The sequence below is a fragment of the Pagrus major genome, chromosome 17 (assembly GCF_040436345.1).
Source record: "Pagrus major chromosome 17, Pma_NU_1.0".
Taxonomy (NCBI): Eukaryota; Metazoa; Chordata; class Actinopteri; order Spariformes; family Sparidae; genus Pagrus; species Pagrus major.
This window is the reverse complement of record NC_133231.1, coordinates 30,207,882-30,226,471: the sequence shown is the minus strand read 5'-3', so window position 1 is coordinate 30,226,471 and position 18,590 is coordinate 30,207,882. Positions and strand designations below refer to the sequence as shown.

At 43.4% G+C, this 18,590-nt stretch overlaps 1 protein-coding gene across 1 annotated transcript in view; it reads left to right on the top strand.

Annotated features, from left to right (window-relative positions):
- Positions 1 to 18,590, top strand: part of mef2d (myocyte enhancer factor 2d) — a 108,309-nt gene that overhangs the window by 43,159 nt on the left and 46,560 nt on the right. The window contains exon 3 of the mRNA XM_073485978.1: positions 7,734 to 7,937. Coding sequence (XP_073342079.1) covers positions 7,734 to 7,937 — 204 coding nt within the window. The remainder of the gene's footprint in view (positions 1 to 7,733; positions 7,938 to 18,590) is intronic.

Here is an 18,590-nt window from a genome sequence, read left to right as displayed (position 1 = left end):
GCAGATTGAGTAATGGATTTGACGTGCCCACCTTCAAAAGCAAGAGAGAGAAGAAAAACAAGACGGAGAGAGGCAGAGGGAGAGAAACAAGGTGCCTGGCTGAATAAGACCCGAGCGGTGTTGAGAGCGAGCTGGGCCGGAGGCTTTTTGGAAAAATCATCCTCAGTTTTCTCCTCATCAATCTGAGCGGGTCGCATTTCCATAAAGGCGAACAAGCGGCGCCTGCAGGGGGTCAGCGGAGAACGATGGCTTGTTATTCATCAGTACACAATTGGACATAAAGCAGGAGGAGGAGGAGGAGGAGGAGGAGTGCTGGTTAATGGAGCCAGCACTTGTATCAGGTGTCGAACAGTTCGTCGATAAGGTGATGCACTCTGCGGTAATACGCGGCCATCATGTCAGGATCAAATATTACTCATTGACCGCCATCAGGTGATTAACAAGCAGCAAATGGTTTTTCTCGTTCACTGCGGCAAAAACTGTCGGGAGTTAATGAACCGAAAAAACTGCGCCGAGCATTTACATCTCCGCTCCGTGTTTATCTTATCCAGCTCGATTTAAAACAGTGAAATAGGATTCAGTTCTTCTATCAGCAAACATTCAGAACGAGTCTGCAGCGTTTCGAAGTGGAACAGAGAATTAAGAAGGAAAATAAGTGCTTTTTTTTTTACACGCTCGCTCCGTGTTGATGCGGCTAATGAACAGCGGCCTGCTTCTGAAAGGAAATCAAATGAATTTTTTTGGAGTACATGCAGCCCGTCACCCTCCTACGTGTTGATTCAGAAGATGCTGCCATAAGCTCCGCAAAATAAACAGCGTTCAGAGTGTGGGCCCCCGACTGGAAGCATGACAGCATCTCAAACACCACATTTTTCTTACGGAGACAAAGACGCACGGTGAAGAATAGAGAATTGGACTGAGCTGATGGGTTTTTTTTATTTTTGGATAGTGTTAGTCACTTCAGAGATAAATGAGTTGACTTTTCATTGACACCATGACCCTTCAGGCTGGAGGGAACACGTTTTAGTGCCAAGTAGAAGCTGAATCGGCCTTATCGTTTCACCTGACGACTATTTTTTTGTTTGTTTGGTTTATAAAATGTCATCACAGTTTCCCAGAGCCTGACGTGACGTTTTCAAATGGCTTACTTGGTCGAACAAGCAGCCAAAAACTCTTCATTTACTCTATAATGACAAAGAAAAGAACCAAATCCTCCCGTTTAAAAAGCTAATGTTTGATATATTTGCTCATACAGATACAAAAGTAATGCATGCAGTGTTACAGTTGTTCAGAAGTATATGAAATATATGAAAATATCTGGTTCGTTCATAAAAAGATACGAGCATATGTGCATAAAATCTTCAAGTTTTTCAGTACGAAACATGGAATCGAACAGCTCGACATCATGTTTTTCCTCCGCTCACACTCCTTTAAGTTAAAGTTTTACACTCCAGAAACCTGATTATACATTTAGAAGTTTAAATCGGTTCATTTTCGGATGAATTCAGCATCTATAGTGACGTTGACTGGTTCCAGTTTGTAGCTGTCCAAACCAGACCATCAACATCCCTGAAACAAAGTGTAAATAACTATAACTCAGTCCTACATTATTAAATCATCCAGAAGACTCCTGTGTTTCTTTCTTGAAACACGTGGAGGTGTGAGGAGGAGCTGCTGCTTCTAGAAGTGAATTTATTTCAGAGAAAGGAGGAGAGACTCTTTCTGGATGACACTTTTTGTAATAACCAAACCAAACGTGAGGGCTTGTTGTGATGCAGGGAGTGTTAGGGTTAGGCGTTGTGTTGTTTATGTTGCTGTACAAAATAAAAAATGTCGTCCACCTGAGCTCGAGGTGCTGACTGCATCCTCAACAGAAAAAATTGGGTAATTCTGAGGGACTGTTGGTGTTTTTCGCTGTTGGCTACGATACCCATGAGCCTCAGCTGCCATTGTTAAACCACTCAGAGTCGGAGGTGTTGAGTCACTGCTGCTGGGAACAAAAACACTGACGCTGTTGAACTCATCCAGAACCGACCGAGTCGGGCTGCAGCTACGCATTATCCTCAAATCCTCATATTTAAGAAGCTGGAACCAGACTGTATCTGAAGATTTTGCACAATACTTGGCAACTTATTTTCTTTTAATCGTCTCATCGTTGCAGCTCTAACGTGAACTGATTCAAGCGGCTGACTGTGTTTAGGAGTCATAGTTTATGTCCACAAGCTGGTATCTTTGATTTTTTTCAGTAAGAAACAGAGTTTATAAAATGTTTTTGAACAGATGATTCAGTTTCATGACGGGACTTCACTTCTGAAACCTGAAATAACCTCAAATTAGTCGATTTAACTTTCACTTTCCACAAAATGGCAAGTAGAATTTAAAAAGACATTACAGAGCAGAGTTCACGTCTCAATTTTTCAAGTTGAAAAACAAGTTTTCGAGCTCTCTTCACCGCTAAATCCTTCAGATTGATCCTCACAAAGCTGCGCGGTGACGATCGGTATCTGGTTTTAAATGATCCGACCTGAGACTGTGAGCGAGCAAATGAAAGAGAGGGTTTCAGCTACAGGAAACAGCGAGAGGAGGTTGCGGTTGTCAGTGGTGGTTTCCTCATCCATCTGCCACACAACCACAACCTCGCCAAGACACACACACTCACACACACACGCACGCACACACACTCACACACACACACACACACACACACACACGCACACACACCAATGAAACCACTCGCCCCCTTTCTTTCTTTTCTTTCTCTCTCTCTCCTCACTGAGGATGTCTTATTCTTCAGTTGCCATTGGTTACCTGGCAATTCTGTTTCTTAATGTCAATTACCTCCAGCTTGTTTATCCTTTGTGGCAAACATCAGGATCGAGACCCAAAGTCGCTGCCCCACCGCCCACTTTCCTCTGAGGAAACAAGAAGAAAGACAGACGGGGGGGGGGGTTCGAGGATGTTTGCTGTCGTTCTTGTTTGTTTGCCGCGCTGCTGGATGACCTTATAATTTGTTAGCAGAGCGGTTGTTGGTGTTTGCAGTGGCTTGTCTCTTCATCACCAGCCACTCTTGTCATCCTGCACAGCCGTAATTTCCTCCCTTTCCAACATCGCCACATAATTTATCTGCTCGCTGTGTGTGTGTGTGTGTGTGTGTGTGTGTGAGAGGGAGGAGGGGGGAGGTATGTAGATAGACAGTGAGATAAAGATGAAGGGGGGGTAGAGAGAGAGAGAGAGAGAGAGAGAGAGAGAGAGTGAGGGAGGTAAGATGATGGTAGCAGTGTGTGATGAGGTGAGAAATGGGGGGCGGGAGGGGAGGCAAGAGGGGAGTCGGTTGCCCATGGATACGACCCCGATATAATTTGATTTGTGGCAGCAGGAAGCAATGAGTGAGCGAGTGCGAGAGGAGGGAGGGAGGGGGGAGGGAGGATGTGGAAAAAAAAAAAAGCGAGAGAGAGGAAGAGAAAACGAGGGCGAGAAAATAAGAGACGAAGGAGAGGAAGAAGAGAGAAGGTGGGATGAGAGGCTTTAAACATGTCGGGCGCCGAAGGAAAGACGAGCGAGAGAGATGGAGAGATTGAAGGTCTCATCCTCGACGTCTCTATCTTATCTCCTCCTCTCTATCTGCTCCTCTCTATCTGCTCCTCTCTATCTGCTCCTCTCTCTATCTGCTCCTCTCTCTCCCTCTTTATTCAATTCATTTCAATTACTTTCAGTTCAACAAATACAAAGTCCGTGTCGATGCAGGTAAAAACCAGGACGAGCGACTCCAAGCTCATTTTAATATAACAAGATATCAGAAGTGTTTCTGAAATGTTGTGTTTAAAAAATGCAAATATCAAGTGAAATATTCACTGATTTGCAAACATTTCCAAAACAGAAATCTTGAATATTTGATAAAGTCGAGTTTAAAATTCTTGTTTTTTTCTGTTGCTGATGTGTCAGAATCAAATAAACTCCATCAATCAGAAGAAAAAATCAATTTTCTCCGTGTTTTTAGGGATAAAATGTTCTATAAATCAGGCTGTGGATGACGTGAACAAAGCCCTCAGTGAAAACCTTCAGAATATAGATCGGACTGAAACTAGAAAGTTTGGTGGATGTAAGTGCTGCTGAAGTGAGAGAGTCTGAGGAAAAAAATAACTTTTTAGTTTTTAGACAGAAAAATGGTGAGTAGAGGGAAAGACTGATGATGTCATTTCATGTCACCATGAAACTTCCCCAGTTTGTTACTTACACTGAGACAATCTTTGTTTGAAAATAAATACATGTTTTCTTTTCACTAGTCGGAAAGAAGATGATCCGTGATCAGTGCATAAAAGATCGGTGTTTTCAAACCTGTCGTGCTCTTTGCTCGTTCTTTAAAGGAACAGTTCGCCCAAAAATGAAAATCCAGTCATCATCTCCTCCCTCCATGTTGATATAAAGCCAGGTGAAGTCTCGTAGTCCACAAAACATTTCTGGAGCTTCACAGTAAAACAGAGTTGCAGCATTCTGCTAAACACCTGAAGCAGCTGGAGACTACAGCTCGTGCATCTCCAAAAGCCCCAAGATCCCAAATAGATTTGAAAAGATGTTATTTAAACCCTTTTTGTAAACCTTAGTCTTTGTTGTAGCTGCATTGTTAGCGTCTGAAGTGGGTGAGCAGGCCTGACTGCTCGCCGAGGTTTTATAAAACATCTTCTGAAATCAGTTTGGGATCTCGGTGCTTCTTGGATTCCACCAGAGACATTTTATGGGTTTTTTTCTTGGTTGTTTTTCACATTTTAAATCAAGTCTCCATCTGCTTCAGTTGTTTAGCAGAATGCTGCAGCTCTGTTTTACTGTGAAGCTCCAGAAATGTTTTGTGGACTACGAGACTTCACCTGACTTTACATCAGCATGGAGGGAGGAGATGATGACTGGATTTTCATTTTTGGTTGAACTGCTCCTTTTAAAACAAGTATTACACATTCAAAGAAGATGTAGACTTTTAGTTCAGTGCAGAAAACGTGATGTCACTGCAGCTTTTCAGCTGTTCGTCTAATGGAAAATGTGATGATGTCACTCGTGGGCGTGGCCTGAAGAGCTGAAGACCTTTTAGCCCCTTCGGTTGGCTCCAGCAGCCCATCTGTGCACACTCTTTTTTTATTTGCATCCCTCCCATATCAAACACCAGATTCTGCTTCGGTACCTGAAGCCTCTCCTCCTCCTCCTCCTCCCTCTCGTCTTAATCTTTCTGTCCCCGTGCGTGTTTGTGTTTGTGCAATCCTGTGTGTTTAATCCAAACAAAGCCAAATCTCCCTGGATTGTAAATACCAGTTGGTTATAGCAGGGAAGCGCTTTCTAAAGCCAAGCAGCAGACAACAAGGGACCCGGTGCTTCAGCAACACTCCCAGTTCTGTTCTGCTTGTTCTCAACTGAGGGGGCTCGTACAAGTGTGTGTGCGTGTGTGCGTGTGTGTGTGTGTGTGTGTGTGTGTGTGTGTGTGAGGAAGAGAGAGAAATAGCATGCGACAGAAGGAGAGAGTGTGGAAAAGCAGAGCCGGGAGAGAGTGTGTGACATAGAAAGAGAGCATGGAAAAGAGCATAACAGAGTGTGAAAACGACGAGGAGAATGAGTGTGACGGCAGAGAAGGAGTGTGTGCAGGGAAGAAAAAGCCTGCGTGTGTGACTGTGTGTGACTGTGTGTGATGTGCAAAATACAAACTGAGTACTTGAAAGCGAGCATGTTTAGACGCTCTGTCTGGAAGTCTGTTTCCTGAAGCACACTTCAGTACTTTTCATGCATTCAGTCCGTCAGTGTTTTCTGTCCCAAATACCCCCCCGACTGCATCGGCCTTAATGCTCGACTATAAAAACAGATTTAGTGCTCTGTGGTGCAGGATGATGTGGAGCTGCGCCTTAAAGGAATAGTTCATCTTTTGAGGAAATATGTTTTTTTTTTCCACTTTCTTGAGCAAACTGAGATTGAGAGTCAGCCCGAGGTTTACGACAAGACTCAGAAAGAAACAGTCCGGCACATAATTCATTCACATACGGATAGAACAGCAAGATTAGTGGTGAGCCTCAGAGGCTACAGCTAGGCTAGCTGTTTCCCCTGTTATTAGTCCTCATGCTAAGCTAGGCTAACTGTGTCCAGGATTCATCTTCATATTTAACCGACAGACATGAGAGTTTTCTAATCGAACTTGAACAGGTGTATTTGCATGTATTGGTTGGCCGATTTTATCAGCTGATAATGGCCTGACGCAGATATATCAGTGTAGATATTTTGAAAGTCAACTTTGAGATATATATACATTATTATAAAAAATAAATGACCTATACTGAAATTCCTTAAATCCAGTTCAGACCAGAGGTTCGTGACGAGATGAAACTGTGAGCTGCAGCGATGTAAACGGACCCGTGTCAGCTCGACTCGCTCCGTCTGCTGCATAGATTCATATAGATGAACTAGATACCAGATGGAAAGATGGCGGCCGTTCAAACCGAGGAGAGTTGCTCGCCTAGCGCGTACGCCAAAAAAGTTTTCTGGCGTCCCGTTGAATAGACTTTACATTGTGATGACGTCACAGACTTTTCTCAGCTTATTGAAAGTTTTACAAATATAAAACTCAATGGATCAAAGAAAGAGTCATAATGGACCTCGTTTATCATCAGTTTTACAGATGTCTCTTTTATAACGGCGGAGGTATTTCCTTCACCACAGTGCTGCTCGTGGCCACCGCGCCAGTTTGGAAGCAGAGCTGAGCGGCACCCTCCGGGGGCCTGGTCCGATTGTGTCAGCCGACTTGAGTCTGATACTCGAATGCTGAAGGGATCACCTCATTGTTTGAGTTTCAGCCATGTGCTCCGTGACACGAGCCTTAAAATTCAAATGAAACTGACAGCTTCACTGCTCTCACCGCTCTCTGCCACTCACCGTTAGTTTTTCATCATTTCATCATTACTTGAAATGCAGGTGTGGCTCGAAACTCTCCATCAGATAGCTCCTTTATGTTTTAAGACGCAAAAAATAAAAGAGCCTGAGAGTTTATTCGTCTTGGTGTGAACTGGCAGGATTTCAGGACATCTCTGACTGGCACATTGCATGTAGCTGCAAGTTTCTAGTTGTTTAATTCTCTTTTTAATTTGTTTATTTTACTCTCACAAGGTTTTTCATTTTTAACCTGCTCTTGTCTGGTGTCCACTTTGCCGTCAGCCTCCGCCTTGCAGTGCATCAAGAACTTATCTGAAGCCGATCGGGCTGGTCGCCCTTTGAGACCTTTAATAAAATTGTTTTTATATTCTGTCATGACATTTTTATGGTTTTGCGGTCATCTGACAACAGGAGCAGAGAGACAAATCACTGACAACACATGCAGGGTGTGAGCAGCTTCAGCTCAGAGAGAGTCGGAGGCAGCAGGAAAATTAGTTTTCTTGTTTGGTGTGAGGAAGCCAGACGTGTTTATGAGAGGCTGGATGTCTGCTTTAAGTGACTGTTTATTTTTAAACTGAGCTCATGTGGTTTAGGTTGAAGTTGGAGATAAAGGAAGATGGTTATCAGTCTGTGTTTTCCCCCGGGGCTCCGGTCCAGCTCTGTGCCCGGAGCATCAAACATTCAGGGGCAAAAGATGCTTTAATACATGTTTTCTTATAACAACTAAGGCAGACTTCTACACTAGAGGAGCACATTTTTATTTCTGTTTTGGAAATAAAAAGGATTTTGGATGTAATTTTCTTTCCTCTCTCCTCCTCCTCTTCCTCCTCCTTCAGGTGACGTTCACCAAGCGAAAGTTCGGTCTGATGAAGAAGGCGTACGAGCTGAGCGTCCTGTGTGACTGCGAGATCGCCCTCATCATCTTCAACCACTCCAACAAGCTGTTCCAGTACGCCAGCACCGACATGGACAAGGTCCTGCTCAAGTACACCGAGTACAACGAGCCGCACGAGAGCCGGACCAACGCCGACATCATCGAGGTAAAGCGTGGGAAGGGGCGGGTGAAACAACAGGAGTAAAACACCATGACTTAATCATCAATGATTTAAAGATGGAGTCAGTATTTGTTTAAAACATTATGAATCGTCTCTGTGAACGTGTGAACATCAGCTCGTTGTAGTCTTACTTACTGTTTCTCCTCGTCTTTGTTGGTGAGTTGGTGTTGAGTTTATTTTCCCCGGTGGGATCGTTAAGACTGAAACCTAATCTGTTCTCGTCCTCCACAGACTCATTCAGACTTAATTAAGTCTAGTCCAGTCTATCAAAGCCAGTCCGGTTCACTGCTTTCAAGTCTATAAAACTGAGTATGAACTGCTTTTCCCATGTCTTTGGTAATATCCAGCCTTAAATCTGGCCCGGTCCTGTAGAGCTATGGCTTATTATTTTTTTTTACCTGGATTTTATGCCCAAAAATGGTTGTTTCCTGCAGCAAAAAGACACCAAAGTCACATCCCCCTTTCTTTGACTGACGAATATTTTCATTGTTGATTAATTGATTAGTTGTTTAGTCTATAAAATAATCAGTGTTTCAGTGTAAAGGATCCTGGATCTGTCGCTTCATACAGATCCACACCTAAAAGTTAATGGTGCCTGTTCTTGGCTGAGATCCATCCTCCGTCTGAGTTTAATGGAAATCCGTTTTTTTTTTTGTGTAATCCTGTTGACAAACAAACAAACAAACAAGCAAACAGACACAGACAAACATCCATCTACCAGCAGCACCTCTGACTCTCTATCTGTCTATCTTAATATGTTTTATCTCATTTGTTTAATCTGTACAAAAACTAAAGTATAAACACAACCAGTTGTGTTGTTACATGGGATTAGCTTTGTTTAACTCTGAACACGGCTAATTGTTTCAACTCTTTATGCTAAGCTAACTGTTTCCCGGCTGTAGCTTCATATAACAGAAAAATGCAAATGAGATGGTGATTATGCATCAGATCTCGTTAATAGACTGCAGATTGCTTCATTGGAAATTTACTTTAGATTTTTCCATTATTATATTTTTATAATACATTTAAAATAAATCCAGAGATTTTTTTTTTTACCCTTTCAAGACTGAAAATGTTGAGCCTCCACTTAAGTCTGGTCTTCACCAGGGCTGCAACTAATGATGAATGCTTTATCGATTGATCTGACAATTATTTATCATCGATTAAAAATTGTGAAAAATGCTCAAATTGGCGCCTTCGACTTGCTTTTTTTGTTTAAAACCCGAAGACTCTTCATTTACTGATGAAGAAAAGCCGCACATCCTCACATTAAACACTGGAACCAGCAAATGTTTGACATATTTGCTTGAAAAATCAATGAAAAAGAGCCATCAATTAATTGAACTTTTGATCGATTAATCAAGTCCAGTCTAGTCCGGTTCTGAGTTGTTGAGTCCAGCCCATCCCAGCCTCGTCTCTGGCTCTACTCTGGCTTACTGCCTACTAGCTTGTAGGGAGGGCAGAGGTAGGGACAGCTGGGCCTCCCCCGGTCCTCCCCCCTTTACCCCCCTGTTGTTGGCCCGTCGTTACGCTGAGACCTCTCCAACAGCCACAACAACAGCGACGGGCCAAAGGAGGACGCCTGGAACCAATTGGAAGCCACCTCGGCACAAAATGGCCACCGTATATAAGAAGCAGGGCCTGTCGAGCAGCTGAAAAATAACATGTGTTCATTTGCATATTGACTAGAAGAGAGGTCAGTGATGGGGTGAGGAGAAAAGGTGTGAGGGCGATCATCGAGTCCCGCTTTTTATGTTTTTGTAATAGGAATACATTTTTTTCTGAACGTCTTTCATCCCTGTGGGAAAAATGCTCCGCTGGAGCTCGTCAGGCGAACACGGAGCACGTTCACGTGCCTTGCTGACCCTTTTATACATAATGGCCCTCTCATGAATTGAACACGAGATGGTTAGGTATGATTCAGCGAGCCGTGCTCACTGCAGTACAGCACTTAGGCTTCATATGGAGCGTGGACTTAAAGCCGGACTCGCGCTTGACTTTGAATGTTTTTTTGTGGCTTGTTTTTTTACACATATTTTGCTGCAGGAGTTCACCGTCGGTCAACCGTCAACATAAAGTCACCATCAGATATTTATTTTTGTGTTGAAAGCTTCAGGATAGTCCAACAAAAACACACACAGCAAACCAGAGACAGGCTCCAAAGTAAGATGATAAAATGAGTCCTGATCTGTTTGGACTCTTAAATTACAGTGTATGTGTTTTTGATTTACCAGGGAAGCTCAGATTGGGGGAAATGTATCAAATTGGACAGTTATTTTTGGAATAAAACCACTTTTTCCACATGTGTAGCCAGGGTCAAATTGCTTGAAGTAACATTGAATGTTGCTGATTATCTAAAATGAAAATGGAGGAAACAAAATGATTGGAGTGGGATTTATGGCCATGCAAAAAAAAGTGAGAATATTTTATTATAGTTAAATATCAATTTCAGCCATTTGTTCTCCAGTTTTTATTCATCCTTCATGAACAAAGTGGTGCCTACCTGTGTCCCAGGAGTGCTGAACTTTGACACCACATCATGAGTTTTATTTCCCCCTTTTCAGACTTTTTTATATCAAACACGTTATTGGAAAAAGCTCAGAGGCTTTAAAGATTGTTTGATTCGTCTCACAAATCCCTGGGAGGCTCCTCCGACCTCTAACTGCTGCTTTAAGGCGTCACTCTTCTCCCAACTTGTCTGAAGTTATCCACAAACATCTAAATCAATCACTAGCTGGTGTGCTGGAGGTGTTTCAAAATACAGCTAACAGCTTCTTTCCACTGCAACTTTCATTCAGCGCCCTCTTTCATCGGTCACGCTGAGTGCTCCTGGGCATAAATCAGATCCCACTACAGAACGTTTTTTTAGAAGTCGAAACCTTCATGATTTTAACAAAATAATGATTCATTTCAAGCGTTCAGGAAACTACGGTTCCCATGAAAAATTAAGCAGCACAGCAGCCAACAGGGACGAACATCTTCATATCTCGTTATCGACAAACTTCTTCGGTGTAGTATCTGCTGTCTGACAACGTCTTCAACGTAAGGTCAAGTGTGCAGAAGGACTTTTACCTCCTAGTTTAGTTCCTCAGACTATTTGGGAGTTTTGTAGGGTTTGTGGGGGCCAAAGCCGAGTTCATCCAGTGACATTTAATCCAATGAGGGCTGAAATCTCTGTTAAAAGTGAAGGTGAAGCAGTTTTTGGATTCGAGTGTGCGGACGGTAAACGTGAGGTAGCAGAGTTTGGTGTTGTGTCTTTCACCTCCACTTCTGTCTGTCACTTTCTTCCTCCTAAATCTCCTGATTCGCTCGGTCACGACCGTTTCTCCCTTCTCTCCTTATCCTTCCCTCTCTGTCTGTCTCTGAGTGTCAGCAGTAAAGCCTTTTCTGTAGGCTGTATCTCCAGCTGCAGATGGCTCTTAAGTGTATGCGACTGTGTGTGTGTGTGTGTGTGTGTGTGTGTGTGTGTGTGTGTGTGTGTGTGTGTGGCTGGGCGTTGGGGCTGCTTCGGGCCACATCAGCTCAAGCTCCACTGGCCCTGTTTGTGTGCGTACATGTGTTTGTGTTTTCAAGTGTGTCACTCTGTCTCTTCCCCTCTCTTTATGTGTGTTCATTTATGTGTGTGTGTGTGTGTGTGTGTGTGTGTGTGTGTGTCCACCTCTCTCTCTCTCTCTCTCTCTCTCTCTCTCTGTTTGCACGCTCTGCAGTGGCCCATGAGAACGCCTCATACAATATTCAGGCCTGGTGAGCCTCTCAGTTGTGTGTGTCGACCTGTGTGTGTGTGTCCTACGTGGTAGCTTCCCTCCTATACCGGCCTGTATACCGTCCCCCCTCCTCACCCGTCCTCTTTGTAGGCCGGGAGGCATTCATTTAACAACTTTTCTGCAGGGTTTGTCCTCAGATGTCCCCTCCGCCAGATGTGCTGCTGCACACACCTCCTTGTGAAGCGGGTGTTAGCGTCTGCGGTGCACCTTATCATTTTGCATTTGCAGTGGCATTTGGAATAAGTCATCACAACCTACATACGAGAAAAAAAAAAAAAAAACTACAGCAACACATTCAGGGTTAAAGTTCAGTGTTTTTTCACTCGTCCGTTCAGGCAAGTGTCTCAGAAATCCCACTCGAAGTCAAATTATTCTTGCCACAATACAATTTTTTAAATATATATGAAGAGTTTATCAAATAACAACAAATGAATAATACTAATTGTCATGTTCATCTTGTACCTTGCTCTCAAATATGCAACAAACTGTGCGATACATTATTGGAGTTGGCGCCTGATCAGTACTGCACATGTGCAACTCTCAACAGAGATGAGAAGTAAGCGAGATGGCTCACTCCTTAGCCTCCTTAAAAGACGGTGTGTTTAACTCTCTTTCACCTTTTTGTTCGATTGGGAAAGTGAGTTTCTGCATTTATGTTTTAAACCTGACATGAAAAACCTTAATCTGTGTGGTAACAAATAAATGCAGCCATCACATACATGTAGCAATGTAATATGTATGGCTTAAATACCATATATAGTGAAGTAAAAGTGAAAAAGTCAGCAAAAAAACAACTAAAAACAGAGTCAGGCCTTTATTTGAGACTGGCTTTTATTGAGATTCATCGCTGGATTTTTCTTTGTCTGCTCAAATTTGATATTAGAAAGGATTTCAGATGTTTTATGGGGTTATAATACCTTCACTTCCCTGGAAGGTTTAATAGTAAAACACTGACAGGAAGTCAGTTGAGTGAATATGTACTATTTCTACATTAAAACGTCTAAAAACGACTCAACCTTTTGTTATTGATGTTGATATATTCTGTCCCTACATTATCCCAAATGTTGCCAACACATCTGAAAGTTTACTCAAGGTCACTGAGTTTCATGTGGTTGCCTGTCGCTAAACATTTCCAGGAGAGTCAGAGAGTGAGGAAGGAAGTCTGCGAACAAGACGAAACTTTAAAAACATTACCTCGTCTGTGATTATATTTTAACGTAGCAGCAGTTTTTCCTAAAGTTTCTCTGTCAGCCTCTCCATCACATAGGACATGTTGTACATTCAACGACTGGTCACATGTGTCAGCAACACTCGTGTTGGGACTTTCAGGGGATTTCCAAGCAGCACGGCCGATCTGACACGGATGTTTGGATGAAATATAGAATAATTATTAAATTATCTGCTCTGGCGCAGGGTGTAACGTGGTTGGTCGAGGACGGAGCCGAGACGTAACGAGTGACAGAAAGACAGAGAGAGAGAAAGATACAGTGAGAGAGTGAGACAGGATAATTGGATAGTCACAAAATGTGCCCATTTGCCGCTCTGCCTCTGTGAGCCTCTTGAAGCAAGTGCTTCTGAGTATGAATTATGAAGTGTGGATCGAGTCACGCAGGCACACACACAGTCCTGCTGCACATGCACACACACTCGTGTGTTTTGGCTTGTGTATGGTCACCCTACATGTACTGTACATGTACGCAGCGATGCTTAGAAGCACTTAATTTCACATTTGTGTGTGTGTGTGTGTGTGTGTGTGTGTGTGTGTGTGTGTGTAAGCGTGGACTTCATCACACAGTTGGACATTCCTTCACTCCACTACGAGGCTGAGAGGCGATGCATATGCACACACAGCCTCTCTCTGTGATGCACGTGCTGCATGAAAGAGTGTGTGTATTAGTGTGTGTGTGTGTGTGTGTGTGTGTGTGTGTGTGTGTGTGTGTGTGTGTGTGTGTGTGTGTGTGTGGGCAGCCTGCCTCTCCTGCCAGAATGTGTTAATCCGCTTGACTGCAGATCCCAATCAGGGCAAGGGGAAGGAAGAGAGCGAGGGACAGAGGGAACACGAGCGAGCGAAATGCTAAAAAGAGCGGCGATGAATAGGCGAGAGGGAGAAAGCAAGATGGGCGGAGAAGGGGGATGCCCTTTTTCTTCTTTAAGCAGCTCAAGAGGAAGGCAGATCTCAGCGCCGAGCCTCGCTGCAGGGGCTTAAGGACTCCGGGGCACCGCCCCGATTCCTTCCTGGGTCGCAGCCAGGTGGAGCCTCACGTATCGCAGAACACCACTCGACAGGATTCGTAACTGATTCTGTCACGATAGCATCGACACGTCCAACACAAACTAATGGAAGTATGTTTTCACCTCTCCCAAGACTTGTATAACCATCAGTCCCCCCTCAGCACACACACAGGCTGGAGGTGATGCCTCTGTTTGCCTGGAGATGTTAATCCTGCCAAGAACTCTGACGACCTCCTTCCAACACCTGTCATATCCTAATCTGGACCGGACAAGGTTACTGGAAGGCCTGTGCCTGTAGATACATGTTTGGTCAGCATAGGTCAGCTGATCACTCTCACTGGGACTCGTCTAGATAAAGTTAGATTTATGTAAACAGCCTGCAGGGCTGTGGCTACCGCTGTGGTGTGGTCCTCAGTTATAATTTGGGAAATCTTATCGTAAGGAGTTCACATCCTACAATTAGACACAGAATACTGTGTTTTTAAGGCACATATTGATATTTATTAATGTAAATGTCTTAAAATATGGAATTTTATGATTAAAAATCCTTCACAGAGAAAATTACAGACATTTTTGGTGGCCATAAATAATTTCTGAGGTGCATTTTGCTGAGGCACTCATGATCGACTGTATGTTACCAGACAATGACAACACAATACATGACTTAAGTAAAAGTTTTGTTTACCATCAACCCAATGTTTACTTTCATCCGTCATGTTTAGTGTCATATGATGTCAACTCAGCATCTCCTGTACCAACATTTTCTCTGACTTCTGGAGTTGTTGTTCTGACTTGAGAGGGTATTCACGTGAATTGTCCCAGTCAGGAAAAAAAATTTTTTCCGATAATTCAGACAGCACATGAGAGGACAGTAAATCTTATAATCATTCCTGCTGATCATAACCATGCAGGTTCACACAATCCCATTTGTAGCTTGCAGCTTTATGTGATCTATAAATCTGAAAATCAACTTAAATCGACTGTATCTGCCTCAAACACACAGCTGGGGAGTGAGTCGCTCACTGCTGCACATGCTTCATAAATCTCATACAAAGTTCACCACAAGCTTGGACACAAACAGTACATGTCCCAAACTAACCTGCAGGAAAATCACTTGGATCGAGTCCAGACTTTTGCTGTTTTGAAGTAAGATTTCCATGTCGGAGTAAAGTATAGTAAAAAGAAAACTACCTAAACGTGTTTTTTAGTTTATAAATGAGGCCCCAGGTGTAAATAACTTACCTTCAAGCTCCGTTAAAGGCAAAGAAAACCTTCCAGAGAATAATAAAGATAATTAAAAGACACACACGAGGATTCATTCAAAATGTAAAGAGGCGTTAAGTCAATTTCCTTCAATCTTTTTATTTCTGGTCTTAGCTGCATTACACTGGCTTTAAGGCAGAGTTCAAAGCTGTTTTGTCGTCGCCTCTAAACAGAGCGCTCGTTGAGATGAGGGGTTAATTGGAAGTGATTTCTCATTATTACAACAGCATTTCTGCAGCATTTCAAGGTCAAAGACTTCACTGAGATATCATTGTGCCACGCAGTATTCTGTTCAGAATTGAAATCTTGATCCCTTCCTGCAAAAAATGATTAATAGTCGTACAATGAAAAAAGGGGCCAAGACTCCATTAAAAAGATATTAAGTGCTGGAAGTCCTTGATTGATGAATTAGTGACTCGCTCATATTGTAGAGATTCTGAGTGATGATGGGAAAAACAGACACGTAGCAATTCTGAAACAAAAGTCTCCTTTAATAAATTCATTTTCTTTTCACAAATGATGCCCTCCCCTCCCCTTTGTTCAGCCTCCATTAGTGCAGGCAAACAACAATGATCAGGGCAGAGACGTTATCTGTTTTGGCTGACAGGCCGTCTGCAGCCGAGAGGGGGGAACGTCCCACACGGTCGGCTTCCTCTGTAACCAAGCGAGTCGTCCCGAAGCCTCCCAGGAGCCGGCGAGAGGCGGAGGTCCATTAACCTCATGGATAAATAATACGAGTCGGAGCTGGAGGGGTTAGCGGCCGATGGGTTACCCAACAGAAAGTGTCAGAATTAAAGGAAGGATGAAGAACAGAACAGCTCCATGTTAAATCCATCTGGACAACCTGATTAGATTATTGTAAAAAGATGGAAATAATCTTATTGGGTTCACTCGGTAGATTGTTTTTTACTTGTGTCCAGTCACTAATTGACAGACGATGACTTGATTTCATGTCGATTGTTTCCAGCTTTTGTCTCTGAAACCTAAAAGTTGAATTTTTCATGCTAGCGAGTCGGTGAAAGACGAGACCGTTTCCTCGCGTCTTGCAGCTCAAACGTTAGCGACACAAGAAAACGACAACTGCTGATCTATAATACAACATCTGGGCAGCCGGTGCTGTGGAGAGAGACTGTGGACATGATGTCCCATATGACTGCTGGAGGGGGCTGTGTGTGTCCTTTATGCAACACGCTAGCACGGGACGTGACATTACATTGTGCTTTGTGCCGGGCAGGAGAGACTCTGCCTGCTACCTCAGTCGAAAAACACACAACAGCACAAACTCACCAAGAAGCAAACGGTCTGAGTTAAACTCGTATGTGTCGGGGAAATAATGGAGAGTATCTTCACGCTGGATTAAAACTCACAAAAAGCAGCAAAAACACGAAAACAAACTGATAATAGAACATTTTAGCCATTTAGTTGCTTCAGTATTGGCTGGATTTTGTTGCCAGTTGTTGAACAGTAACAGACGGGACCTCGGCCATTAAAATGAAGTCATTATTAATATTTATTAATATATATTATTTAATTTTGTTTAGAAATGTATGTTCTTTTATGTCCTAATGTAGCCGTCTGATTTGACATCAAACACAGATCATGTCAGTGGTTAAATGTTCAACATATCGGTCGTTAAGGCAGCTGCTATCGATTAAAGAAATGACTTAATCCCTATAAAGGGAAATTCAGCAGGATCAACTTTTTTTGATGATGATCTGAATTAAAATCTGTATATTTGGACCACAAAACATCTTCTGTACCATGAAGCTCTGGAAAAGATGGACAGAAAGTTTCCTTTATTTGAAATGTTGCATTTCAGTCAGAACCAACAGATAAAGGTTTGATAACCAGCTTCAAGAAGAGAAGTAAAGGATTGAACGTGAAGAGCAGAGACGACATGAGAAAGGAAAACACGATGGGAAAGCTTTGGGAACGGGTCAAGAGAGGACAGAGAGAGAGAGAGAGAGTGGTGGGAAAGTGATGAGAGAGGGGAGGAGGACGAGGACGAGGAGGAGGAGGAGGAGGATGAGGATGAGAGGAAATGGGCGACCAGGGAGATTCACATATGGAGACATTACAAGAAAGAGGCAGAGATGTTAAGGGCAGGAAACACAGAAGGACGAGTGTGAGACTTTGCACTTTTCTGTGAGAGAGCGAGAGCGAGCGTTAAAGGTGGTGGGCCGAGAGATGAGAAGGCGAAAGAGAAAGAAAGCTGCAGCGTTTTCATGGAGAGCTGGAAACAGAGGTCGGGCGGACAGGCGGGTGGGCGAGCGAGCGAGCCAGAGGGGAAGGAAGGGAGGGAGGGAGGGAGGGAGGCGGGGGCGGGGCTTGTCAGCAGCCGCAGCCAGTCAGAGGCCGGCGTGGTGCTCTGCAGGGTGAATCTTACCCTGGCAACACAATAGAGGGAGAGAGAGAGGGAGAGAGAGAGAGAGAGAGAGACGGCGGACAGGTGAACAGATGGCTGACTGACTGAGAGACAAGCTGATCAGTGGACTACAGTGTGTGTGTGTGTGTGTGTGTGTGTGTGTGTGAACACAAAATGTTCACTGTGGGAGAGGAAGAAGAGGAACGATGCCCCACGTTTCTACTGTAATGTTCACAAAATACTGTATCAGTGTTAACATGAGAGGAAGACGGAGAGAGAGACGCTTGTGATGTCTCAAAAAAATACATCGAGTGTGTTCGAGACGAGGAGGGAAACCTGCTGTGTTGTGTGTTTACAGTGAGAGCAATTTAATTTTGAGATTTGAGGACGTTTGGTCTGCACTAGGTGATGATTTACTACTTGACGGTTCGTGTCCGTTGCTGTCAGGAGTTCAGGGTGGTCGGAGGGGCGTGATTTGAGTCTGAGTGAAGGTTTTTACTCAACCAGAAAACTTTCTCTCAGCTTATCCAAAGTTGCATAACTCTCAACCTTATCCTAATTATGCACGATCTGATATCTGCTTGTTGGTGTTGTTCCTGGACCGTCACGACCATCACTGCAAACGGCCAATCACATTTTTCTAGTATCATAGCTTAGTGACTTGGGAATAAGACCGGAAACCAAGTATGTTTGTTGCCTAAACCAAACCAAACTGCGCCAGAAAACTGGAAAAGAAAAATGAAAAACATTAAGTCAGCAGTCCTGGAGCAACCTTTATCCAGATCTTCATGAACAACACCAACATGCTAACATCAGATAAACCTCCGGCAGTAGAGTCGGGTTCAGGATTGGGTTTAAAACTGAAGGACAGTACGGTTTGTTTAAACATGTGTCTTATTTTTTCATTAGTAATTACAACATCGTACTCACCAAGTTTATTTGTAAGATCTGGGAACATGCCAACAACACCAAAACAAAGTTAGATGGTCAAGAAACATGAGCAGTCTGACAATC